The sequence below is a fragment of the Hipposideros armiger genome, unplaced genomic scaffold (genome assembly GCF_001890085.2).
Source record: "Hipposideros armiger isolate ML-2016 unplaced genomic scaffold, ASM189008v1 scaffold_695, whole genome shotgun sequence".
Taxonomy (NCBI): domain Eukaryota; kingdom Metazoa; phylum Chordata; class Mammalia; order Chiroptera; family Hipposideridae; genus Hipposideros; species Hipposideros armiger.
The window spans coordinates 451,517-472,069 of record NW_017732045.1 but is presented as its reverse complement, the minus strand read 5'-3'; the positions used below and the strand labels follow the sequence as shown (position 1 = coordinate 472,069).

Below are 20,553 nucleotides of genomic sequence, written 5' to 3'. Positions count from 1 at the left end.
TACACATGAACAGGCCTTGAAAGCTGCAGAGCATCCTACGATTAGGTGTCACATCAGGAAGGGCATTTTACTAGGAAAGTTTTCCCGGGGGGCTGATGGAGGAGTCGTCCTAATGACCTACTAGGGGCCAGTTCTGAACAAGCCCCGGAAGGCAAGCGATTTTGGCAAGCAGGCTACACAGATGGACTCTGTTTTCGTGTCAGCTGCTGTGTTTAATCATTCAGTCTTTGGGGTCAGATGGCCCAGAGAAGTTCGAGGTCATCGAGCCAGTAGCCAATACCATGTAGACAGCTTTACATCTGCGAGGCCCTGTACTAGGCTCTTCGGAATCTTGCTTCACTCACAGCTACTCTGGGCATTGTTGCTTCCACTTACAGGGAATGAAACCCAGGCTTGGGGTTGGGATGCTTCGCAGGCTGGAGGAGTAGGGGCTTGCACGTGCACCCTCTGGATGGCTCTAAGATGCGTTAACCACCACGCTTAACTGTCCCAGCAGAGCGCAGAGCTGCCAAAATCTACATCAGGAGACTACCTGCAGATGGCATGTCACACATCCTCCTACGGATGGAGCTTTCTGGTGGTGAAGACAGTGAAAATTGCAGTGCCTGGCTTGTAATAGGTACTCTAAGCTTGTTGAATGAATTTTGTAGAGTGGTTCTTTCTCTCCAGTAGGTCACTAATCTGGGAGGTTACTATCCAAGTGAAGTGACATTCACTGTGGCCGTGAAGGTTCTAGTCCAGTCGGGATATAGATTTTATAAGCTGCAGTGCAGTGGCCATGTGTGTGCCAGGTAAGTCTGAGGAACCTTTTAGGCAATTTCAGGGTAACTGTAATTATCAGAGAAGCAAAAAGGTTCCTTCCTGTGTTTGGCTCCTGCTATACGCCCATCTGTTGCCCCAGCCTGCTGGCTGCTGGAAAAGGCCTTAATTGGTGGGATCAACGGGCACTTCAGCCAAAGGGCAGTGACTTCTAGCAATCAGGGCACCTCCCCCTGGAATAGCTGCTCCCAGTGGGGGAGAAAATCCTGATTTTGTTCTGGGCTGACATTCCTTCCCGGCCGCTCTCTGGGTCAGAAGACACTCACGGGGGCTGCGGCAGCTGGTGAGCAGCCTGCGGCTGTGCCGCCTCCCCTTGCTGAGTGCGCGGCTCGGACCTGGGCCTCTGCCCTCAGGGGGGCTGAGGGGATGGATGTCTGTTAGCACAATAACTGCTTTTACTTTCTAGACTCTAGAAAGGAGACATCTTTTTTGGCCAGAATCTCTCTGAAAGCATTTATAAAAAACATTACTGCCTTTATTCTTAATAGGATAATATGGAGGGCTGGATTGTAAGACAAATCACTTTGGGCTCAAAACAAGTAAAAAAGCACGTGACGGAAGAACCTGTTAGAATAATCAGATGAGCAAACACCAGCCGTCTTCAGCACTTTAAGCAGACCCAATACACCTGGCTGACCCCGGACCGTAGAGTACGGCCATTGGGGTTGGCCCAGGCATGGTGGCAGTCGGCAGCACGAAGCTGCGGGCGTGGAGCAGCTGCCGATGTCTGACCAGCACGGGTTCTGGGGCTCAGAGAACCACTTCCAGTATCTCTGACTAGAGATGGGCGCCGACAGTTGAAACTCTAAGAGGACAACAGCGGGCCAGGTTCGCTGGTACCTTAACTCCCCCTGCATGTCAGCCCCTCCCCAGACTCTGGGTATAGAGGCCAAGGAAATGAGGTTAGATACATTAAGTACTTAATAGTCCCTGGCATAAAATGAGGCCTCAATAAATGTTAACAATTTTTCGGAACAAACACAAGCTTTCACAAATTTCTAAGAATAATCTACAAAAATTAGATTCTCCAGCCAAAGGGCCTTTAGTCTTTAAACTAGGAGGATACTGAAAGAAAGACTTTTTTAAGTAAAAATAAGGCTCTCTGTACTTCCACTTTAAAAGGCAGTAAACACAGTATGTTCTGTTTAGGAAGCATTTTATTGTTGCTCCAAGTTTAAGAATTTTCCCTGACGGAAAACCAACTTTCAGAAAACCTCCCGCATAACCCTGCTCAGCTTCTGAATCTTGGTTTTTGCAGACATATCAACATATTTCTCTCCAATGCGGACAATCATTCCACCCATGATTGACGGATCAGTCTAGGAAAGAAAATAGGTTGGATATATGAAAACACATTGACATTTCACTAATTCAATGGAAAGATGAAAAAGTGCTTTGAAAAGTCTATGGGCTACATAAGCTTAAGACATTATAATTACATCTATAAAAAGGCAGAAGTCAAATTGTAAATGGAATCAGTAATCATTTAAACTAAGAATATAAAATTTCTACCATAGGTAAATTAGTGGGTAATCGGAACTAAGTTTTCACTATTTATAGCCATTTTAAGTGTCAAATTAAGCTGAGGAAACATACCATACACAATTAAAAACTTACCTTAACTTCCAATTTCAGTATCTGATTTTTACTCAGGAAGCTGTTCAGCACCGTTTTTAATTCAGAAAGAGTGGCATCATCTAAAGGCTAAAACAGGGACAAAACCATCTTTTAAATTGAGATAAAGCAAAACAGAAACTTCCTATCTTAAAGGGAATGGAAAAATACCCAGGCACACACCACCAAGACAGGCCTCACCAAGTCCTGTTAAACACCTGCAGACCCACCGGGGTGACTGCATGTCACTCATCAGGGCCTCACACGACACCTGGGGGGCGCACCCTGGCGGCTCACTTACTGCCCACCAACACCCCTCCCTCCCGTCTCTGCTCCATGTCCTGGCAGAGCTTAGACATGGTTGAGGGAAGCAGTTCTGACATTTATAATGCCCGCGGATGCAGGCCTCTGCTCTGTGCAGCCCCTGTGGGCACCGCTTAAGCCCATTATTTCCTTGGACGATAAGCTGCGGTTTAACCTGGGTTCTAGGATCTTTAAGATCCATGGTTACCAGGAGCTCTGGCATGCCACCCCACTCAGTACAACTCCCCGAGGGGGCTTGGGCAGCTGGCTGGCTCCTGAAGTCTGCACCGCTCTGTACCTGTTCATACTGAGCAAGCACCCCAACATCCAGACTCCTCTTACTCCAACCCCAACCCCAACTCTTACTCCTGGTTAGGCGACAATGGAAAGACTGCTGAAGGCCTTTTACCTCTCACAAATTCTACCTCCCTACCCACGCATCCAAGAGTCCAAAGGTAACAAAAAACCCTTTACATCTTTGCAAAAATCTAACAATATCTTTTGGAGAGTAGGGGTGGTAAAAGTCTGTCGGTGTTCACTCAAAACATTATTTACTGGGACTCTGAGGTTAGAGAACTCTACCTGCCCACCTTCCATTTAGACGCTCCCTGAGGGCCAGGCACCTGTCTATGCCAGGCCTTCTGCACCCACCTCTCCTTTAATCTGGACAACCCTGGGAGGCCAGCAGTTATTATGCCCGTTTTACATATGGGACAACTGAGGTTCAGAGTGGTTAAGAAACCCACCGAAGGTCCCACGAGCAAGTGAGGACTAGCGCCAACATTTGAAATCAATCTATTTCTAAAGTCTATGACCTTAGCCACCAATCAAAGGTATAATTTTTTTTTTAAACAGTGGCAACTCATTTACCGAGTAGTTTCAACATCAAAAGCATTAGTATTGGTTCTAAAAAGCTTTTACAAAAATCATCAACCTTTAAAAAACCTCGTCCTTGTAATCACTGAAGAACGACCTGTACTGGCACTTGCTAAGGGCAGTGTGACTGCCCGGGCTGTCATCACAGTGGGCACTGTGAACACCTGAGCTGGGAGAACTGTCCGTGAGGTACGTGCTAAAATGTCGCTTTCAAATTGTGCTCTTCCAGAGGGGTAGTGTCTTTTTTGAACTAGAAATGTCACTCTCCATGAGGTCAGGTGCTGCAGAGCCCAAGTAAACCCACCTTGCTCTGCTGATACCTAGGGCCCCGCAGACCGGTTTCCTAAATTGACAGAACTATAGTAGGAAGAAAACGTTTAAGAAGAAAATTAATTCCGGGGAGGGAGTGTAGCTTGATGAACATGGACTGCTGAGAGGGGCCTCTGTTCAAATCCTGGTTCACCTTTTGTGTCCTAGGGCAAGCAACTTAATTTCCCTGGGCATATTTCCTCATCTGTAGTATAATTATACTTCACATGGGCCTCTCATATTAAATAATAAATTACAAAGTACCCAGCACATAGTAGGTTTCAACAAATGGTGGCTATCATCATAACCCACTTCAGCAAGTCAACAAGATCAAAGGACCTACCGCCCTACCCTTCCCCATTCACTGCCACCCAAGGTTGGAAACTCTAGTTTCAGTCAACTATTAAAAAATATGGTCTTTACAAAATAACTCGATGCTGTAATGGAACATAAACCACTATTTCCTAACACATTTTGACCCAATCTACAGTGCTTATGAAAAATCACTGGTAAGGGAAGCACTGATAAGATACACACTGGCCCTTCCAGAGTGGAAGTTCCCAGAAGCTGGTATAAGAACAAAGTGACAAGTGACAAGTGACAAGACCCCTTTCCCAATTTCTTCATTTTAGCCTGTTTTCCCCCCCTGCAAAACGGGATGCATAACATGCCAAGGCCAGTGCAGCAGTCACAACCCTTTACTTACAGAAGCAGTGGTCACTGAGCAAGGTACTTCCCCACGATGCACACTCATGATGGTAGAAAAGGCAGAAATGACCCCAGGGGTGTTGTTCAGGCGACCATTTTCAGCAAGCAAATCTGGGAAATGAAGGTGTTTCACTTAAAATGGGTTCTCCCTGGGGTAGTATATTCACCTCAAAAGAAAACTTAATTTTCTATATTCAGGAGAAGATGCAACTTGTTATTTAAAAAGTATATTCAATGTTTTTTTGTTGTTTTTTTTTAAAAAGACTGCGCCAACAAGCATTAAACTAGTAAGGGGGTGTGTCTCACACAGATCTGCAAGATGCTCGATCACAGCTTGCAATCTGATTTTCATCTTTATGTCACAGATGCCAGTGTTAGGCTACAAATTCCCAAATTAACACATGAGCTATATTAAAAAATGATGACATGAAGACCTTTTTTTTGGAACTTGTGTTCTGAGTTGACCATGGGGTTTGAAAAGCAATCCAAGTGCACCAAAGAATGCGAATGTCTTCAAGGACAGAGGGACAGCCACTGGCTACAAACCATTTTCTTGGTATGAATCCCATTGGTCACCTCCATGGATGGAAACTCCCGACCATGGGACCAGACCTTCTTACATCTTAGGATCTTTAGACAGTGCTCCTCACACTTTAATGCACAAACAGTTCACGTGGACAGCGAGGGAAGGCGCGGGTTCGGACTGAGCCGGCCGGGGTGGGCCTGAGAGCCCTCACTGCCGAAAGGCAGTGATGCCGACACTCCTGGTCCACGGACCACACTCCTAGTAGCAACGTTTTCAGATTTCAGTGAAAAAGATCCAATACTTACTGATCAGGTTGGACGTGAGGGGAGAAAACTTCTCTTTTGCGGTCATGTCATTTAGGCTTTTCACTTTAATAGAACGCTTTACATAGGGATTCATAATTGAAGCAGCCATTTTGGGTTCCTTCAAGATTTGCTAAAAATGCCAAAAAAAATCTCTTCAACTCTTTAGAGTATAAACGATCCTAGTGGCCATACACATACTTTCTTATGAATCACATATTTCATAAATTAAATTAGCTCTGAAAGCACAAATGAAGAAGTTGACAATCAAATAATTTCCTCTACCTTTAAGAATACACCCCACCATGATTTTGCACAGGATACAATAATTTTTGAAGCAATGTGCACTACTCTAGTTCTTCACCTACTAAGAAGATGCTAGTGATGCCACACTCAAGTGCAGACCTAAAAAGGTGCTGTGGCTGCAGAGGAGGCTCCTTGCCATCCCCCGGTCTGAGAGCCTCTCCGTCTCAGGCTGATCCTGATTCTGACCTGGCTCGTCCATAGCTCTGGAGAACCAACCCAAACCTGCGAGAGCTCTGGTGTTTCCAGAGCAGCCTCAGTCAGTCTGGGAGGGAGAGTGGACAAGGAAGAGGACTGCAATGAGCCAAGAGTTTTCACTTTGTCCGCAATTTGCTAAATTGCACTATCTGGATTCAGCGATTCAGGGCAGTTTCCAGCACTTTGTGCCCCTTAGCCATCAGGCCAGAGTTCCAATGAGCCAAGGGCTGTCTGCATGTGGGCATCTTTCAGTTACAGCTATTGGCCTTTCCGTTCCTCTGTTAGCAGCTTCTCCCAGGCTCCTGGCCTCGACTGTCTCTGATCCAGGCTGCTTGTCATGCACTGCCATTTATGCAAAAACTGCAACTTGAATGGCCCCATAGCAAAAACATTTTTTCCCCCTAAAATGCTGGCTTATACAAATTACCAGCATTCTGGAGTTTGGGTTACCCAATGGACAGTTAGTAACACCTGTGTAGCATCACACTTTCCTCTAGGGGCCAAAAAATTGCAAATTTTTATGTATACAGAGTTTTAAGGTAACTTGCCTGTTTTCTGTCTCCACATCTTAACTGACTTCCAGGTGTTAGTCAAACCCCATTCTAATGTCCACAACCCAGGTCATTCTCTCCATTGTGAACACCACTGTTCAGGTTTAAAATGGGCTCAAAGGACAAGTAGTGGGCAACAATTGACACCTTCCAAAATGCCTGTGTGAGATCCTGTCTGCTCTTGCTACACCGCCCCCTCCCCGCAACCTCCACCCCCAAGTGTCTCCAACAGTAAGGCTGTTGGCTCTGTGACGATGGTAAGGGCTGATCACACCAAACAGAACAGCATTAGCTGTTAAACAGCATTAGCTGTTAGTATTATCTGCAGAGCTAACTGGGTAAAGGAAGAAACTGTCAGTTAAAATGACTGCCTATTAGGACAGAAGTTCCAATAAAAACTCAAAGTAAAGATGAACAAAACATGTGAGTACTACTCTATACAACTAGTCTATGAGGCTTTTTCCCCTCAAATGGTAAGATTTAAGAGTATTCCTTAGAAATATGTGGATTAAAAAAATACAAGAAATTCTTAAAACATAAACTCAAAAAACAGCACAACTTTCTCTGGAGAGAGTAGGTACTAGTCTGTGTTTCCCTCTCCTTCAATGCAGAACTTATTGCCAGAGGCGGCAGCCAGCAGGTGGGGGGGGCGGGGAGGCCAGAAAATGTGCAGAAACTTGTGAACCGGAAATTCAGTGGACATCACAGCAGAGATTCTCCTATTTAAGTTATAGTATGGGCTTTTGTTAAATCAGTTCATTTACTCTTTTTCACGTTAAAAAAACCCGGAACGCTCGCTTGCAGCCTCCCCATCTGTCTTCGTGAGTCTGTCCTCAGTGTGGAACGCATACAAGTACATCTTTACTAATTCTGCTGCCCATCACTGCTCAGGCATTCGCCCTCACATCTGGGGAATAAAGTAATGAAAACCAAGGACAGGCTTCCTAAGGAAAATCAATTCCCAGTAAGACAAAATCATTCTAAATTCTAAAGACTATTTTGGAACTACCTGGAATACAAGCATAGATTTTCAATGGTGACTTTTTAACTCTCTTTTGAAAAGGCAATTTTTCTTAAATTACCATTTCATATTTCTATTTCTTCTCTTAGCCTGAAATCTTGGTTCCTAATATTAATATTCTTATATGTTATCTGTTTGTACCTATTATTCAATAGATTCAGAATACCCAGTATGATTACTATCAACATGATTATAGAAAATAAATTTTTTTTCTTCTGATGTTCTTTTTCTCTGAGGACATATCTCATTAGGGATGCATGATCAAAATAACTAAAAGAAAATAATATAAAAAAGGAACTTAATAAGGAAAGTTACTTACTGCTACTCTCAACAATTCCTTTTCTACTTGTTCCAGTTTATTCTGTTTAGATGCAGCAGAATACAGAGCAGTGGCATAGCGACCTTCAACACCATATATCTGAACAGGTGGCTTTAAAGAAAAGGGTGGGGTAGGGGAGGAAGGGAAAAGGAATATCAGTTAAGATCATAGTATACTGTCAAAAGGAGAAATAAATATTTACAATTTAAAAACATACATCTTTTATAACACAGAAATAGTTTAAATATGTCATCAAAGAGCTACCTTGAACAGCAATTCTCAAACAAATTAAGAACTATTTCCTTGGCCAGGTCACTCAATCTTTGAGCTTCCAATTCCTCATCAAGGGCCTTAGGAAACTGATGTCTAATGTCCCTTTCAGCTCTAACTACCTATAATTCAATGACATTAATTTTGAGATAAGCTTATGCTTCCTTTGAATGCAATACTATTCAGTTCCAAGTCTGGGAGGTTTTTAAACATGTTAGAGCCAGGAAAATAGGCATTCATGAAACAATATACAAGCATACTTTTATACATTTCATAGTAATACTCCAAATTTCCCTTAGAGCCTCCTCATCAATATCCAGTTTAGAGGAGCCCTTTAGCAATTTACCAAGTGCCTGATGCTTGAATTATTTTTCACAATCAACTACAGGCCTTTTTCTACACACTACCACCAATGCATGACTGCATATGCTGAGTGGCGCTGTATGGCTGTAGTGGAATGCTTAGGCTTTGACTGAGAAAGACTTAGTTCTAGCCCAGCTCTAAGCTGAGCAGCATCGGGCAAATTTTCCCCAGTCTCAGCTTCTTTTGTAAACTGGGGAAACTAGCTACTTCCCATCACCATTATGGGGTTTTAAGAAATTCTCATATTTAAAGGTTATGTATGGGCCTGTCGCACAGCAGGCATTCAACATTATTTTATTCCCTACACCCCACCGCATCACATTCTGGGAACCACACACAAATTGTGCAGAAAAAGTTTAGGTAACTACACAAAAGTCCATGCCCTAGCTGTACTGCTGTTGGACTCACACACTTTCATCTGCTTTCCAATTACAAAAGAATACGTTGACCTACCCTCACGAGCTTGGCAAATGGCCTGACCACTGATGTACTGAAGCATCGCACCTTTAAAAAATAAAGGAAAGTAGATCAAGATTACTTGAAGGATTTCTTCACTTAAACCAGTAACAAGAAATTTTCAATTTCACTTTTATTGTAAATGGTTAGTTTCTTATGTTTCCTTGTATCATCACATAGATTATATGAGGGAAAGCCGTCCTGTATTACTTGGGAGTACATTTCCCCGCTGATTATCACCCCAAGTTGCCTGGGAAATCGACTTCCCACTAACTTCCTAGTATGCTATGAACAGGTTGAAGCTAGCTCACCAGTATGAGAGAAAATGCTCATTTTGATGAAATGCCTATTTAAAAATTTTTAACAAGATTTTTGGCATTTATATCACGACCCTTAAGCTGGATTTTAATAAAAAGTGGGAGGATTCCAGTCATGATTTCCAGGAGCTATATCTTGTTAGTATCCAAATGCTATCTGCAAATAAAGATTAACCCTTGAGCGCTGCAGCATTGTTTAAAGTGAGAACAGGCCCCAGTTCTGAGAGACAGTATCTTGTCTATCTAGGAACAAGAGTTGGAATCCGTAGTTTAAAAAGCACCTGCAAAGGCACAGGTCACCTTCAAATAACCCCAGCTCTGCAGTGTACTATAGCAAAACTGGTTGTGAGGATTAAGACTTTTTAACACCGTGGAAACGCTACGTAATCTGTTAGAGGTCATGATATGTAAAGCATCGTATTAATATGCAGTATAAAGAGCACAAATTTCCTTTCCAACTCCATCTTCTGTGTGACTCTGTGCGTTCGAAACTCAGTTCTACCCCTTACTGGCTGAGCAGCCAAGGACGACTCATTTAAACTTTGTTGCCTCATTTCTCTTATAAAAATGTGAGACGTGCTTTACAAATATTCTTTAGCATTCCTAGTGACCCCTGACAGGTTTGATGACAACGACAAAGGAGGACGATCCGGTGTGGGCCGGTCCAGGGAAGCCGGGGCCGCTATCGCCTGTGACCCTCAAGCCTGCAGGTTCTCGGAGCTGTGCTCAGAGGACACCAAGGGCAGGCACGCGCAGCCCCGTGCCCACTGGCCCGTGGACGTCCGGGAGTGGGCAGGCAGGGCCGCCCGAGCCTCCTGGCGTCGCCCCCACTAGCTGGGCCCCATGACCCTGAACGGCGGCCACGCTCCCCCAGCTGTAGCCTCGCACTGTTGCTCTAGGGGTCTGGTATGGATCACCCCAGGAGAGATCCTCCCGATGGCTTTCAGGACCTCCATTCTCTCACCTGCCGGGAGAGGCCGGACACGGCTGGGGCTGCCATCTTCTCCCGGGCGGCTGTAGGTCAAACCCGAGTTGGAAGAAAGACGCAAGGGCGCACGCGTGCGTCAGCGTAGTCGTTCAGCCCGCTGGGAAATGTAGGCGTAGGTCATCACACCGCATGCGCACAGACCTCCCTTACGCTGGGAGTTGTAGTCCTTAGAAGCGGGTGATAAACTAAAGGGCTAGGGTGGGGCTCGTGGGCTGCGTACCTGAAAATGAAATTCTTGAGTAATTGACTAAGTGGTCTTTACTGTAGAATGGATTTATTGTCCCTAGTCTCAAGATTTCCATTTAGGCAAATACAGTGGCATTTGTTCCATTTCACATTCATTACTGGCATTATTAGCATCTTGACCCCCTTCTTCCAACTAAGCTAATATAGCAAGCACATATTAAACAAACGAACCTTACAGCTCCAGCAGCGGACACCACGTACCCAGTACCTGGGACATGACTGCCCCTTCATTGCTCCTCGCCCCCATCCCTTTCTCACCTGAGTGCAGCAATTATCTATAGGACTGGTGTTTGAGTGTGACATTGAACCCTAGAACCCAACACTAGCCTTTGCCAATTTCTCAGCATTCATAAAAGCAACCTATTTTCAACCTATTAATCCCTAAATGGAGCTTATCCTAATTTTCTCTTTTGTATGGAATAGAATTGGCTGACAGAACAAGGGGTTGACTTCCCGGGCTGCAATAATGGAGTCCTGTGGACAATTAAAAAGTTTTTTTCTGCTCAGATCTATTACAGGAACACAGAATAATTCATTAATTCAGCCTTTTACAGTGCCGTTTTCTCATCTTTACAAAAAACTTGTAAAAATGCAGAAAATAGAAGGAATATAATTCCCCTTTTTTCGACCACCCAGAGGCAGCTGTTGTCAATATTTTTTCAGGCAGTAGCCAGAACTGCCCAGGCTTGAATACCAGTCCTTTCAGTGACCTTGGCCCAATTATATAACTTCTCTGAGCCTCAGGTTTTTCTTATCTATAAAATGGGTATTATACATAATAGTACCTGCCTTATAGGTTGATAGGAAAAATAAAAGGTTAATATATATGTATTTAGAATTGCCTGACAGAATGGAACTCAATAATCTTAGTTCTTTATTTCATGTTTGTTTTTATTACATATGACTATACAGATTCACAATCTGTGTATAATTTAATATGTTGCCTTTTACCTAATACAAGAGAAAAAAGATACAAATTATATATGGTTTGTGAATACATACTTACAATACATTATAAGCATATTTCCAAGTTATATATAATTTTTATAAATATTGAGAAAAGAGTGAAGATAGGGAACATATAAAATGGGGTCAGAAACTGCTACAACGGTTAACATTATGAAGGTTAAGGCCTGAGGAAAGACCCCATTCATGTGCTAACTAGCCTGGGAACTTACATTTTTTAAAACTTTCCAGTCTTGTGTCAATGATTGGATATGCACCTGGACCTCCAGATAGAATTCAAATTAACCCTAAACGGGTTCACATATACATCCACCTGATATCTATTATCCAGACCACTGGATGTGGCCATATTTCCTGGTGCCCATTTTCTGGACCATCTGGCATCCATCATCCTGACTGACTGCCATCTGACTGATAATCATCCTGGACCAATCCTAGGGCTAACAATGCAGGACTGATAATTCTTTTTAACATTTCTCTCTTCTTTGGAACACTTCTGGGTTTTTGCCTAGTGGTATTTCCAGTTTGCAAACTCTAAGACCCTTGAATAAATCTCTATAATTTATTTCTAGCAAAGCCTCCACACTTTATTTTTTTTTAGTTTCAGGTGTACAAAGCAACGTGATAGTTAGACATTTAAACCCCTCATAAAGTGATAACCCTCCCCCTTAATTTACTACCACTCTGATATCTTATATAGCTGTTACAATACCATTGACTATCTTCACTGTGTTGTACTCCACATCCCATGACTATATATATATTTAGTTATATATTTATATTTATAAACATATATATTTAGTTATAGTTGACAATATTACTCTACTTCAGCTTCAGGTGTATAGTGCATTGGACACAGTGTATGAAGTGATCCCCCTGATAAGTCCAGTGCCCATCAGGCACCTTACATGATCTTTACAACATTGTTGATTATATTCCCATACTGTATTAACTACCAATTTGTATTTCTTAGTACCTTCACCTTTTTCACCCTACCCCCAATCCCATTCCCATCTATCACCCTGGTAGGTCTAGCACTTATCTGGCACCATACCTACTTATTACAATATTATTGACTATATTTCTTATACTATACCCTACGTCCCCATGACTACTGTGTAACAACCAATTTGTACTTTTGAATCTCTTCCCCCTTCACCCATCCTTAACCCCCCTCCCATCTTAAAGAAGTCCCTCTAAGATTCCTTGGAATACTAGTTTAGTGGTGACGAACTCCTTCAGCTTTTTCTTGTCTTGGAAGCTCCTTATCTGCCCTTCAATTCTAAATGATAGCTTTGCTGGGTAGAGTAATCTTGGTTGTAGGTCGTTGCTTTTCATCATTTGGAATATTTCTTGCCAATCCCTTCTGGACTGCAAAGTTTCTGTTGAGAAATCAGCTGCCAGTCTTATGGGGGTTCCCTTGTAGGTAACTAACTGGTGTTCTCTTGCTGCTTTTAAGATTCTCTTTGTCGTTGACCTTTGGCATTTTAATTATGATGTGTCTCAGTGTTGGCCTCTTTGGGTTCATCTTGTTTGGGACTTTCTGCACTTCTTGGGCTTGTATGTCTATTTCCTTCACCAGGTTAGAGAAGTTTTCTGTCATTATTTCTTCAAATAGGTTTTCGATTCCTTGCTCTCTTTATTCTCCTTATGGTACCCCTATAATGCAAATGTTGGTACATTTGATATTGTCCTGGAGGCCCTTTAAACTCTCCTCAAATTTTTGGATTCTTTTTTCTGTTCTGGTTGGGTGTTTTCTGCTACCTTATCTTTTACATCGCTATTTGGATTCTCTGCTTCATCTAATCTATTGTTGATTTCCTGTAATATATTCTTCATTTCCATTATTGTATCTTTTATTTCTGACTGGTTCTTGTTTTTTTTTTTCTTTTTTTTTAATTGAGGAATTGGGGGGAGGGGAACAGTGTTGGGGAATTGGCCAAGTTGTTATTCTTCAATCTTAGTTGTGGAGGGTGCCAGTCACCATCTGGCTGCCCATCGGCAGATGGTGGCCTCTAAACTCAAGGTGCTGTGCTACAATCTAAGTTGCGGCTGTGTGTAGCCACCATCCCATGCGGGAGTCAAACCAGCAGCCTTGTTGTTAAGAGTGCATGCTCTATCCACTGAGCCATCTGGGTGGCAGTTCAGCTTAAGGTGCTGAGTTCAGTTTTAGTTGTGGGTGGGCGTAGCCACCATCCCATGCGGAAGCCTAAGAGGCAGTCTTGTTGTTAGGAGCACATGCTCTCACCAGCTGAGCCATCCTGCCACCTGTTGGCAGCTCAGCAGCAGCTCAGCTCAGGTGCAGCGTCACTGGACCATGTGGGAATTGAACCGGCAGCCCTGTTGCTCAGAGCTCACACTCTTAAGCTAACTCTTAGCCAACTGAACCAATTGGCCAGCCCCCCGAGTAGTTCTTTTTTGTGGTTTCCATCTCTAATTTTATGCTTCCTATCTCTCTGTTAAAGTTCTTCCTGAGATCATTGAGCATTCTCATAACCAGTGTTTAAAAGTCTGCACCTGATAGCTTGCTTATCTCCATTTTGCTTAGTTCTTTTTCTGGAGCTTTGTTCTGTTCTTTTATTTGGGACATGTTTCTTTGCCTCCCCATTTTGGCTGCCTCCCTATGTTTGTTTCTATGTATTAGGTAGGGCTGCTAGGTCTTCCAGTCTTAGTAGAGTGGCCTTATGTAGTAGGTGTGCTGTGGGATTCAGTGATGCAGTCCTTCTGGTCACCTGAGCCATACACTGCAGGTGTGTCCCTTGTGTGGGTTGTGTGTGCCCTCCTCTTGTAATTGAGCCTTGGTTGATAATTGCACATCAGTGGGAGGGACTGACCCTTGGGCTGGTCTTGACTACAGTGCAAGGGGCTGATCCTATGGAGCAGGATCTGCTTCAGCAGTAATCTGGTGCTTGCCCAATCAACCCCTTGGGTGTGTTGTACTTGGAGGCAGCTGGGTAATGCTCCACCTTGTTTTGAAGCTGGCCACTGGGGGTGCCAGTCCCAGGATCACCTTGGAGGGGATACGCTGTAGGTCAAATTCAGCCACAGCCCGTGCCCCACCCAGGGCCACCCAGCAGGAGCCAGAAAGAAATCTGCAGATGGCTACCACCCATGCTGTGCTTGAAAGTGCCTTGAGAGGCCAAGCTGCACACCAAGAATGTGTGCCGCTACTGCCAGCTTAGGGCTGCTCAGCCAAAGGTATAGGACACACTCAAGCTAGATGCTGCTCGTCTGGGTTCCATGAACCTTTGAGAAACCTTAGGAAAGTGCAGTTTGAGCCAAGGCAGGCGGGTCTGCATGAAAAAGCCACTGGAAGTGGCTTGGGTGTGCCCAAAAGTTGGGTGGGGTGGGGTCTCAAATCACCAGAGGGTGGCAAGCAAGATCAGATATGGCATCTGTCTGCGTCCGCACGCTGGGAAGGGGGAGGGCTCAGCAAAGAAACAATGGCCTTCACCACCTCCTCCATCCAGGAGAAAGCCACCTCTTCAGCCCCTGTCCCAAGCCAGACAAATGAGTTCCTCTGCCCCAGCACAGGAGCTCAGAGCAAGTGATTCCTTTGGTGGGTAAGTACATGTGCAGTCTCTTTAAGAGAAGCGCCTGGGAGTGCAGCCACCCTCAGTCTCACCCAGTCACAATCTCCACTGGTTTCCACAACCAGAAGTTATGGGGACTTCTCTCACCAGCACTGAAACCCTGTGCTGGGGTGGGGCTGGGACCTCTCGCTCCTCTGGGGGATGGGCAGGACCCCCACAGCTGAAATAGCCCTCTCGATCTTTAATGATCACACGTGAGTGTGGGGCCAGCCTGTTCCGCGTCTCTGTCCCTCCTACCAGTCTGGAGGTGGCTTCTTCTGTGCATCCTTAGTTGAAAGTCTTCAGTTCAGCTTAATTTTAGGCAATTCTCAATAATGATTGTTTTGTAGATTAGTTGTAATTTTGATGTGGTTGTGAAAGAAGGTAAACACGGCATTTACCTACTGCGCCGTCTTGGCTGTGTCTTCCAGACTCTTTTTGAGTTCGTTTGACAACATCATTTTAATGGCTGCAGAATAACCCGTCAAGTGAAGATTTTGTAATTTTATTCAATGATTTTTTTAAAGATAATTCAGATATTTTCCTCTTTTTTTTTTGGCCATTTTAAACAATACTGCATTTCCTGAGCATCTTTTGTCACAGACGTTCCTTTATACTTAGGATCACTTCCAAACAGATTTCTAGAACTGGCACAATTTGATGACAGGGTGTGAGCATTTTAAAAGTCTTTGATGCATAAGGCCATGCTGCTTTTCAAAAGTTTAAACCAATTTACACTTCCACTAGCAGCACATAAAAAACCTTGTTTCACTTCACTCTGTAAACTATTTTCAAACAAGTCTAACAGAAAGAATATTCATTATGCAACACATTTTACTGAGCATCTATTATGTGCAGGCAGCTGTTCGATGCCCTGAAGGTATAGCAAGGTGCAAGACAAAGTGCTTGCCTTCACAGACCTTACATTCTATGTGAAATCAAGTCACAGAACCCGTTTCCTAATGTGTGAGTGTTAATAGGTGTAATACAAATCAAAAGTTCTGGGGCCAAATACACTTGAAAAACTCTAGACTATTGCATTGATAAATAATTATAGCTAAGCTGTAGGAGTGCAAAAAAAAAGGAGTGCAGGATGATGCTCTCCGTTTCATTTGTATTATTACGTTTCGCCGAAACAGTAGTTTATGGCCAAGTTTTAGGGTTTAGTAAGTGGTCATACGTGTATGGTTTCATTTTTATTTTGAGTCTCAGAATAACTCTAAGATATAGCTAGTTTGGCATTCCCCCATCCTATAGGTGGTGACACGTCTCAGATCTTACTTAGGCAGCTCATCTAGGACATGGCAGTTCTGGGTCTCAGGATGAATTTCTGGGCATGGGATTTTTGATGCCAGCAGATGCTGCTTCCATCTTGGTGATTTGGACAATTGGAGGAACACAGAAGGAGCCTGATGCCTCTGCAGTCAGACCTCCTTTCCACCTGCTCTGCGATTGCTGGGCGCCTGCTGAAATCTCACTGCAGGCAAAGCACTGCAATGATAGGCCGGGGCCCCACATGCAAACTCTCACGAGGGCCAGCTGGCAGCAATTTCCCAGCTGTGTGACCCTCACACTTCTTGCTATGCAAGAATAGAGAATTTGGAAAGGAAGAGTCCCATCGGAGAAGGGAGAAGACTTAGGACTCTGCTTTTAAAGCACTTTCCCTCTGTATGAACTTAACTTATTTAAAAATTAGTTATTTTACAGCTGAGGCTGATGGAGTCAAAGAGACTGACCCAAGGCCACAGGCCAGGGCTACAAGTAGTAGCAAAACCCAGATGACCAATCTCGACTTTTTTTCTTTTATGCTGACTTTCAATTCCAAACAAATATTTTTCACTGTTTTGTTTTCTCTACAAAGCACCATATGCCTGCATGGCAAACAGCAGTGTGGTGTCATGAGACCCTCAACTGCATACGTTTTAAAAAGTGAAGTGACTTTCCCTTGACCCAGAAAGAACCCCTCGAAATCTCCGAAATCTGGAGGAAGGTTAATGTGCAAATTGTTCACTGCACTTACTTTAAAACAGAGAAAAATTGGAAACAAATGTCTGAGGATAAGAAAACGGTTTTTAAAATGGCACATCGTGCAGCCATTACAATGAGATTTGCAAAAAGTATTTAATGACATGGAAAAATATTTAATGACACTGAAGAGAAAAACTACAACTTACATTCTGTATATTTCTACAATGAGCATGTGTCACTACCACAACAGAAAAATAAAAGATGCCACTATCCTGTCACTTAACTATTGTTCCCCATTAAGGAGAGATCAATTCTCTCTAGTTTCTGATAACACTCAGCTTCTGACATGAAGGCCAGTTGCTTCAGGTTGATGAGTTCCGTGAAGGATCAGGCTCCAAAATTAGACCAGAGGTTCCATCCCAAGATTTGCTTCAATGCAGACTCCACCAGCCTGGAGGATATTTTCTTTTTCTTTTCTTAAAATTAAACTTGTTGGGGGTAACATTGGTTTAAAAGCATGATATAAATTTCAGGCATACAACATTATAGCATGACATCTGTACACTCTATCGTGTACTTACCACCCAAAGTCTAGTCTCCTTCTGTCACTATGAATTTGACCCCTTTTACCCTCTTCATCCCCCACCCCTTTGCCCCTCTGGCAACCACCATATTGTTGTCTGTATCTATGAGTTTGTTTTGTTTGTTCATTTGTTGCTTTTTGTTTTATATCCCGCATGAGTGAAATCATGTGGTTTTTGTCCTTTCTGTGACTTATTTCACTTAGCATAATCGTCTTAAGATCCTTCCATGTTGTTGCAAATGGCAATATTTCATCTTTTCATGGGTGAGTAGTATTCCGTTGTACATAGGTGTCCCATCTTCTTTAATCATCTGTTGAAGGGCACTTAGGTTGTTTTCATGTCTTGGCTTTTGTGAATAATGCTGCAATGAATATAGGGGTTAATATATCTTTATGAATAAGTGTTTCTAAAAATTTCAGGTAGATACCTAGAAGAGGGATTGCTGGGTAGGTGGTGGCTCTAGTCTTAATTTTTTGAGGAACCTCCAAATTGTTTTCCATAGTGGCTGCACCAATTTACATTCCCACCAGCAGTGCACAAGGGTTCCCTTTTCCTGGAGAACATTTTTTTTTTAGCTTTGCAGAATACATACTACAGATGGTAACTTCAGAGCAAAGGGTAGCAATAAGGATTTCCCTACACATTTTGTTATCCTGAAAAGACCTGGGAAATGTTTGCATTATTCATGGATTTATCTTGGATTGAATTCTACATGAATTTTCTGTTCTTTTCTCCTCCGAGTTTATATTGAGAAGTGTACGTGGATCCTTTAAGACTCTTTTTCTTAGGCTGGCAGCCCCAACTCACAACTGTGTTGTAGCTTATTTTTCCACTTAACCTTAAGAACAGGAAAATGACTTTGGCAGCTTTCTACACAGGTCTTTCTGGCGTTTCCCTGTTAAAGGGGGTTTTAGGGCAATGCTGCCAATCAGCATTGGGCCCTGGGCTGGAACTGATCAAGCTTTGAACAAGAAAAAGTGCTTAAGAAAATGGGCACTGGGACTCCAGGTACTGTGACCATATGACTTTAAACTGTTTACCCTTAGGATCTGGTACATCTGTTACAGAGGAAAAGAGTGAATAAAACACAGAACAAATGGCTTGGTGGGCTTTTTGTTTTTGTTTTTGTTGGTTTGTTTTTGAGTCTTTGGAGAAAGCTGCGTTAGGAGGGTCTGCAGCATTGACTGCTGGCAGCTGGAAGGCGACAGAGGGCGGAGCTGGCACTGCAGGGACTGGTCACGCACCCCAGGCACTGGTCTCTTCCTCGCCTTCTCCTCCCGTCCTGCAGGTTGTACTCACCTTGAAACAGGCACCACCTCAGCGCTCAAGGTCACTGCTTATGCTCAGCCTGGTCCAGGTCGCGGAAGGATGAACTTGGCACCAGGGGGAGCTATCTCCTCACGCTGGAAACAGCCTCTGGCCTCGGAATTAATTTCTTTCTAGAGCTTTCGCTGTTCAGTCCTCTGTGTTGAAGCTCACACAGGCAAGTTAAGAATCAGAGTATTGTGAGATTGGTAAACAAAATGGTCTCCGAGAGATGCCCCAATCCAGGCTCCTTGAGTTTCAAGGTATAGTTTCTTTTTCCTGTCTCGCAGCCTCAGCGCCCAAGCCTTTCTTAGAGCCTCTAGAAACTCCCCCTTCTAACATTCTTTCCATTCCACACTGGTCCCCTCAGCTCTCACCCTTCCCACAGCAACCCAGGTTTGGGCATTTGCCTCCGAGGCTCCACAGAAAAATGCTCCTCGGTTGGAGCACCCCTAAGACTTCCTTGTCAAAGTGCTTCTTCTTTCTGGATTTGGGGCAGTTCAGAGAAAAGTTACGCCATTAAGTGGGCTCCTTATTCTTGGGAGATGGTCATGACGGAACGCATGAGCAAGTCATAAATGCAGAATATTCTTATGTTTGTTGATTTGATAAAAATGTTGACTGTAAATTGAGAAGAACAGTGAACACAGTGAACGGTACATCTGGTGCCTTTTCCGGTGTAAGGAAGCGGTCTGCAGCTCCTGTATGCTTGTTTCTATTTGGTGGCCCTGCCCAGGCCTTGGGGTCTTGGGGGTGGGGTGGGGGGAGGGGGGGGTGTCCTCTGTCCTGGGCTTTGGTGGTTACCCAGTGTTCCTGCAGAGAGAAGCCAGGCTGTTCAGCCCCACAGCCCAGGTTGTAATCCTAGCCCTGCCACTCACCAGCTGTGAGGCTTGGGTGAGCCTCCTAATGTCTGTGCCTCAGTTTCCTCACCCGGAGAATGGAGATAGGAACAGTATGGATCATGTGACTTAACGCCTGTGGAGCATTTAGCGCAGTGTTGGAATGGAGTCCGTGCAGGAACTCTAGCCGCTTCCCTCCTTCTCAAGTCGGTTGGTCCCTCTGCATACAGAGGCAAGATGAACGCAAACCTGGATCATTCTTCATGATAGAATTTTAATTCTGACTTTCATCTCCTTCTTGGGCTGTGGCTCAGAACGTACAGCAGAGCTTCGTCATAGCTTCTGAAAGCTGGGAAATGGTCATTGTCAAAACCAGCCTCGTTTCAAGGAGCTTGCCTCCAGGTGGAGAGGCCACAGTGGATGATGAGTCAGAAGTAGGTCTCCTTACGCGGGACTTACCCGGGGAAGACGACGAGTGGCTTCAGAACAATCAGCTCTCAGGATATAAAGGTAAACAAGCCAGCATTGAACACTGTTTACATTAAAAAGGAGGGGGTAGTATGTATATTGGGTGCAAATAAAAATGTGAGAACAGTAGAGGCTTTGTAGGAGGTTGGGTGTGAAAAAGGAAATTATACGGTAAAATAAAACAGGAAATTATACATTTTTTCCCTTTACATAATTATTTAGCTGTAGTAAAAGCCAAAGACGCTGGCGCCTTTGGGTTTGAAACGCCCCGTGGAGTGATATGTTCTTCCTGGACCACCACCGTGGGACGCATGGCCCAAGAAATTGTTGAGAAAACTTGGTGGCAGAGCAATGATCTTGTT

The 20,553-nt window shown here is 43.8% G+C and overlaps 1 protein-coding gene across 1 annotated transcript; it reads right to left on the bottom strand.

The window, feature by feature from the left end:
* Nucleotides 1-1,958: 1,958 nt before the first annotated feature.
* ATP5PO (ATP synthase peripheral stalk subunit OSCP) lies at nt 1,959-10,324 on the bottom strand. The gene is made up of 7 exons (XM_019626960.1): nt 10,220-10,324; nt 8,936-8,986; nt 7,850-7,960; nt 5,461-5,590; nt 4,628-4,740; nt 2,437-2,523; nt 1,959-2,138 (listed from the first exon to the last, which is right to left on the bottom strand). Exons 1-7 carry the CDS (start codon nt 10,253-10,255, stop codon nt 2,025-2,027), a joined length of 642 nt encoding a protein of 213 aa, XP_019482505.1. The 5' UTR covers nt 10,256-10,324; the 3' UTR covers nt 1,959-2,024.
* Nucleotides 10,325-20,553: the final 10,229 nt, after the last annotated feature.